Source organism: Dermacentor albipictus, chromosome 1 (assembly GCF_038994185.2).
Source record: "Dermacentor albipictus isolate Rhodes 1998 colony chromosome 1, USDA_Dalb.pri_finalv2, whole genome shotgun sequence".
In the NCBI taxonomy this organism is placed as follows: domain Eukaryota; kingdom Metazoa; phylum Arthropoda; class Arachnida; order Ixodida; family Ixodidae; genus Dermacentor; species Dermacentor albipictus.
The window spans coordinates 265,946,918-265,953,335 of record NC_091821.1 but is presented as its reverse complement, the minus strand read 5'-3'; the positions used below and the strand labels follow the sequence as shown (position 1 = coordinate 265,953,335).

Genomic DNA, 6,418 nt, shown 5'->3' with positions numbered 1-6,418 from the left:
ATATATATATATATATATATATATATATATATACATATATATATATATATATATACATACATACATACATACATACATACATACATACATACATACATACATACATACATACGTGTGTGTGTGTGTGTGTGTGTGTGTGTGTGTGTGTGTGTGTGTGTGTGTGTGTGTGTGTGTGTAAACGTTGACATAGTTTAATGTTCAATCGTGCGAGTCTGCAATACACAAAAGAAACCTGCTGGCGATATCGTTTACTGCATCGCTGTGTTACTTGCTGAGGTATCAGGCGGTAAAACCGAATTCAGTTGACCTATTGCTTGAAATGGCTACCATTTGAGATCACTATTGAAGCACGCCATTCATAATTTATCTTGGTCTAACTCTTTATTTTTCCAAAATATCACCACACTCTGCTTTGAATCACTTAGCACCGATCTTTACTGTTCATATATTCTTTGTATTAATGCATGTTGCATGTTGCCGCGCCGGTTTCATCGGTTTTCGTTACCCGGCTTTGTTACGCTCATGCTGTCGGCAAGAGCGTGATAAGTCAGATAACCCACCATCCTTGAAGGTATTATTAAAGCGTTTAGCTTTCTGTGGGAGCTAACTGGCGATTTCTTGTGAGCGTATAACCGTTTTCGTGGGCCGATACCAAAAATAGCGTAGTCTCTCGGTGGTAAAAACCGCATGGTGGTAAGGGGGGCGTTTTCGCATTCTTCCCTAGTGACAGTTATCGTTTTGAGTCGCTCCCGCTGAGACGCTGCGCCGCTGGTCAAAAACGCAGGCGCTGTCGCTTGAGACGCTGCGTCTCTGGTCGCAACATCTACGACCAGAGATTCTGTGACGACGGCGTTTCGAACCGATCGGCTAAGCACTCTACAATGGTCGGCTTCCGCGTGCGGGTGAGGCACGGTGGTAAGAAGAGTGCCACCCATGATGCCACTAATAACCAACCCCCAAAGCATGCTAAATGCAAGTGTTGCCGTTGGGTACTGAAAAAAGGAAGCCAAAACCCAAGTCAAAATTAGCCAAAGTAGCTGACTCGTTTATTTCTGAACCAAATAAGCAATCTGTGGTGTACAGCCATTGCGACAACTTGGCGTTTCTACTTTTCTTTCATTCTTCTGGCTTCTCAACGTATCCATTTAGCCAGTGAATAGCGAGTCGTGACTAACGATCTGCCGCGTTCCTGCCACCCTATATCGGGGAATGTGCAACGGGTCACTTCCATTTTGCTTCCACAGCTCGCCGTGCTGTGGCGCTGCTACCACTGTGCAAAGCTGAACTAGGACCAAAAAGGAAGCTCTGGTGAAAGCAGTGGAAAAAACTTCAAAATATAGACGAATACCAGACAGTTGGCAACAAAGTAGGATGAATTTAATTTATAAAGGTAAGAGGGAGAAAGACAGAATTCACTCGTATAGACCGTTGACCATTACATCGGTAATATACAGGCTAGCAATGGAGGCAATCAAATTAAAGCTTGAAGCATGGGCAGAGAATAATGCCATTTTGGGAGAGCTTCAGAATGGCTTCAGAATAGGTAGGCGTTTGGATGATAACTTGTTTGTTCTTACTCAGTGTATTGAAATATCAAAAGCAGAAAGCAGACCGTTGTATGTGGCCTTTTTAGACATTACAGGAGCCTACGACAATGTAGACCGCGACATTTTGTGGGATATTCTGGAAGGGGAAGGCTTAGGTAACGATTGTCTACAGCTTTTGAGAGAGATTTACCTAGAAAATACCGTTTGCGTTGAATGGGAAGGGATGAGGAGCGAGGATAAAGTTCATATCAACGAGGGACTAAGGCAGGCGTGCCCTTTATCCCCGCTGCTGTTTATGATGTACATGGTGAGGATGGAGAGGGCGCTAGAAGGAAGTAATATCGGGTTTAATCTCTCATACAAACAGGCGGGCACAGTAATAGAGCAGCAACTCCCAGGTTTATTTTATTCGCACGACATTGTGTTGCTAGCTAACAAGCAAAGTGATTTGCAACGTCTGGCTAATATCTGTGGACAGGAAGGCAACAATTTAGGTTTGAAATTTACTGTTAGAAAATCAGGTGTTATGGTATTCAATGAAAAGAGTGAACAGACAGTGGAGATAGAGGGCCATGAAATACCTCTGGTAACAGAATATAAATACCTTGGTATATGGATAAACGAAGGCAATGGATATATGGAAACACAGTAAAAAATCATAACAGTAAAGGGGAAGAGAAATGCAGCCATAATGAAGCATAGAGCGCTATGGGGATACAATAGGTACGAGGTCCTCTGAGGTATGTGGAAAGGTGTAATGGTTCCAGGACTTACTTTTGGAAATGCGGTTGTTTGCTTTACATCAGGGGTACTATCAGGACTCGGCGGGAACCAAAGGTCAGTGGGTCGCCTCGCATTGGGTGCTCACGGGAAGACTACAAACGAAGCTGTGCAGGGTGATATGGGCTGGACTAGTTTTGAAGTGAGGGAAGCTCGCAGTAAAATTGAGTATGAAGAACGGCTGAGGAATATGGAAGAAAGTAAATGGGCTGGGAGAGTGTTCAGGTATCTGTACAGGAAAAACATTGATTCACAGTGAAGAAAAAGAACTAGGAAGCTTACCAGCAAGTATGCGGCCTGTAGGGTGGGCAACACAGCAACAAAGAAGGTCAAGCGGAAAGTCAGAGAGGCTGAATTAATCTCATGGGTGGCGACAATGGAAAAGAAACCTGCCATGAGTAACTACTTAAGAGGAAAAAACTAAATCAGGAAAGAAACCATTTATGATAACTCAAAGGGAAGCTCATTACTTTTCGAAGCGAGATCGGGATGCCTTAGAATACGCACCTGTAAAGCGAGATATAAGAAGGAAGAAGAAGCATGTGCTTGCTGCGGTAAAGCTAGGGAAACGACGGAGCATGTTTTATTATAGAATGTGAAGACGTCTACCCAGCGGTCGTTTTAGGCACCATTGGCCTCCTTGAAGCCCTTGGATTCAGCGGGAGCAGTGGTAAAGCAAACATGTCCGTAATAGACATTAGTAAGAGGTGATTGGAGGATTGGTGGAAGAAAAGTAGGGAAACGACAAAAGACGGAGACTTACAAAAGCACAGTTCGCAATAGGGGATTAGAAAATTTGGGCGTGGTAGTTCATAGCGTTTTTTTTTTCATTGTTTAACCTAGGTAGGTTATTAGGCAGTATAGTAGCAAGAGCTTGGTGGCGCAACCCACCGCCCCGTTCCAAAGGGGACGCTAATAACATCCATCCATCCATTTATCCATCCATCCATCCATCCATCCATCCATCCATCCATCCATCCATCCATCCATCCATCCATCCATCCATCCATCCATCCATCCATCCATCCATCCATCCATCCATCCATCCAAGCTTCAGCGCAAAGTGCCTACTGTGACGGCGACCTTGCTGTGATGGCATGTAGTGGGCTGACGTATGTCTTGCTTCGTGTGAAATTGCTAACTGAAATGGCGGGAAGCTAATTGCCGCGACAGCCACATGCACTAAAAATACTAACATACTTACATGTGTATGGTTATAATTACATGCAAACGTGTTGCAACTACTATAGTTACGAAATTCACTGTGGCATATCTGCAAAAAAAAATAAGGAAATGACCACAACTCGGACACGTACGGCGCATTCTCGGCTCTGCATGGTTCTTTCTGTTCGTCGTCGACACCTTATTGCCAATAATGAAAATGTCCGCCCGAGTCGCTGTATCAGGTGAGCTTATCTTCTTTTTCTTCAATCATGTCGATTATGCATCCTAATCGCGACCGGCACGTGATCGGTGCGCATTCGCTGGCCGCGGTGCGCGAGCAGCCTTGATGCAGCAGCTGGAAGGTCCGTAGTGCCCCATGGCCGAAAAGAAGGAGGACGGGCCCAAGGGCTTCGAGCTCTTCTATGTGGCGGCCGCCTCCGCCTGGCTGGGCTCGGTGGCCATGGGCACCAACTTGGGATACTCGTCCCCAGCCATACCGAGCCTCAAAAGGAACATTACCGATGGAGGCCTGGAAATCAACGAGAGCGAGGAGACTTGGTTTGGCTCGCTGATGACGCTGGGTGCGCTCACGGGAGGACTGGTAGCTGGTTTTCTGGTGGACAGCTTGGGCCGTAAGTTGTCCATCATCTTCTCCTCGCTCGGCTTTATCGCTGGCTGGGTACTCATCGCCACCGCGGGCACTGTGGTCGTGCTCTGCCTCGGCCGCGTCATCACTGGCTTCTTCACGGGTATTGTGTCGCTCGCCGTGCCCGTGTACGTGTCCGAGATCAGCCGGCCCCAGGTGCGCGGCACGCTCGGCACCGGCATCCAACTGTCCATCACCATCGGCATACTGGGTGTGTTTTTCTTTGGCAAGTTTCTCAGCTGGAGTTCACTGGCCATCCTTTGCCTCACACTGCCGGCTGCCATGGCCGTGCTCATGATCTTCATGGCTGAGTCGCCGCGCTGGCTGATGCAGAAAGGCAAGCGCGAAGACGCGCTCAAGGCGCTCCAGTTTCTCTACGCCGCGGGCACAGACTACGAAGGGGAGCGCAACAACATCGAGATGAATCTCAAGTTGAACTCTTCCGAAAGCTTCCGCGTGAGGGAGCTTCAGCAGCCGTTCATCTACAAGCCGATCCTCATCAGTCTTTTCCTCATGTTCGCGCAACAGATGTCGGGTATCAACGCGGTCATGTTTTACGCTGTGTCCATCTTCCAGGCGGCGGGCACTACCATTCCGCCCGAGGACTGCATGGTGATCATCGGAGTGGTGCAGGTGATCGCCACGCTGGGCGCCACCATGGTGATGGACAAGGGCGGCCGACGCGTGCTGCTCCTCACGTCGGCTGCGCTGCTGGCGCTCAGCCTGGGCGTGCTGGGCGGCTACCACTACGTGAAGGCCACCAAGGGTGACGAGGCCGTCGAGTCGATCGGGTGGCTGCCGCTCGTCTGCCTTTCGCTGTTCATCATCGGTTTCTCCTGCGGCATGGGTCCCATCCCGTGGCTCATGATGGGCGAGCTCCTGCCGGTGCGTGTGCGCGGCTTTGCCACAGGTATCTGTACCAGCTTCAATTGGACTATGGCCTTTGTGGTGACCAAGACATTCAACGACATGATTGAGCTGCTCAAGCCGTATGGCACCTACTGGTTCTTCTGCGTCGTCATGATCATATCTTTCTTCGTGGTCGTGCTCACGCTTCCAGAGACCAAGGGAAAAACGCTCGAGGAGATTGAGGCCGCTTTCCGCAGCGGGAATGAGCCCGTTAAAAAGCCCTCTGAGCCCATCGTCGCCGAAGTGACTGCTTCGGCCGCTGCTGCCGCACCGCCACCCCCTGCAGCTCCATCCCCTGGGCCCGCTGGTGCCGCTGGTGCCGTTGGTGCCGCTGGTGCCGCTGGTGCCGCTGGTGCCGCTAGTGCCGCTGAGACCATGCCGTCGCCCAAGAGGCATTCGGTGCCCTCGACACATTCCAAGCTCACGTCTCCCGATAAGACAACTACGTCACCCACTCGCAAGGCCTCCAAAAGCACCGTGTCCGAGGCGGCACCCACGGAATCTGTGCCCAAAAGTCCGCCCATGCACCAACAGGACAAAGACGTTGCTGGTGGCAGTGGTGGCGGAAACTAGCCTTTCTGCCTTGCTCTGCACAGGCTGCTGCAATAAAGTGTGCTCTTTGTGCCATGCGGTTCAGAGCTTGAGTCATGAAGTGCGCCCCTTCCTGTGCGTAGTATGCGGCGCGAAGGAAACGCGCTTCCTCGCTCATCACATGAACGCTCGGCGATGCAGGTGTGTGTTGCGTTTTGCGTTATTCAGGCTAATTTGGATTTGTTTTACATAGTGAAATGGAAAGTAGCGGTCAAATTGCCGCTTACTCTTGGTAGCTAAAATTTTACCTCGGCGATGTACACGCGTGCTGAAGAATTTGTAGTAATCTTCAAGAAAATGCTCACTGTGTCATGAAGCATTGCTGTTTGTTCGACAGTATTTCCACGAAGTTCTGCGCATTGAGCATGTTGTTTCTGAACGTCTTAGAGACGCTTGAAATAAAATGCTATAGGTAATAGCACTCAACATTGTTCGAAAATTTCAAGTCTTCCTCGTCGTTTTCCCTCGGACAGTTTTTGCAGAGCAAACTGCATTAGCAATCTGCAGTCTTATGGGGGCATTCGCTTGAAGGCGTGCAACAAATTTCACTTTTGGGAAAACCGAATGCGTTGATTAATGTTACGGTGCTTTGCATTGTCCATTAATTCGTCGCCTGCGCCGCCATGTGCTTGACTCCTGGTTATCTTAGTATAGAGTGACTTCCCAGGAAAAAGCGGTGGAGCTGAGTTAGATTCCCGGATCACGAAGAAATATTCAACTGTGACAAGCACTTCGTGCTGGTTTTCTCTCTAGCTTCGTGATACTTCCAGGCATAAATGTT

At 49.0% G+C, this 6,418-nt stretch overlaps 1 protein-coding gene across 1 annotated transcript; it reads left to right on the top strand.

Moving 5' to 3' along the window:
* Positions 1–3,796: 3,796 nt before the first annotated feature.
* Positions 3,797–5,698, top strand: LOC135915592 (solute carrier family 2, facilitated glucose transporter member 8-like). Its single transcript, XM_065448710.1, has one exon. The coding sequence runs from the start codon at positions 3,868–3,870 to the stop codon at positions 5,617–5,619; it is 1,752 nt and encodes a 583-aa protein (XP_065304782.1). The 5' UTR covers positions 3,797–3,867; the 3' UTR covers positions 5,620–5,698.
* Positions 5,699–6,418: the final 720 nt, after the last annotated feature.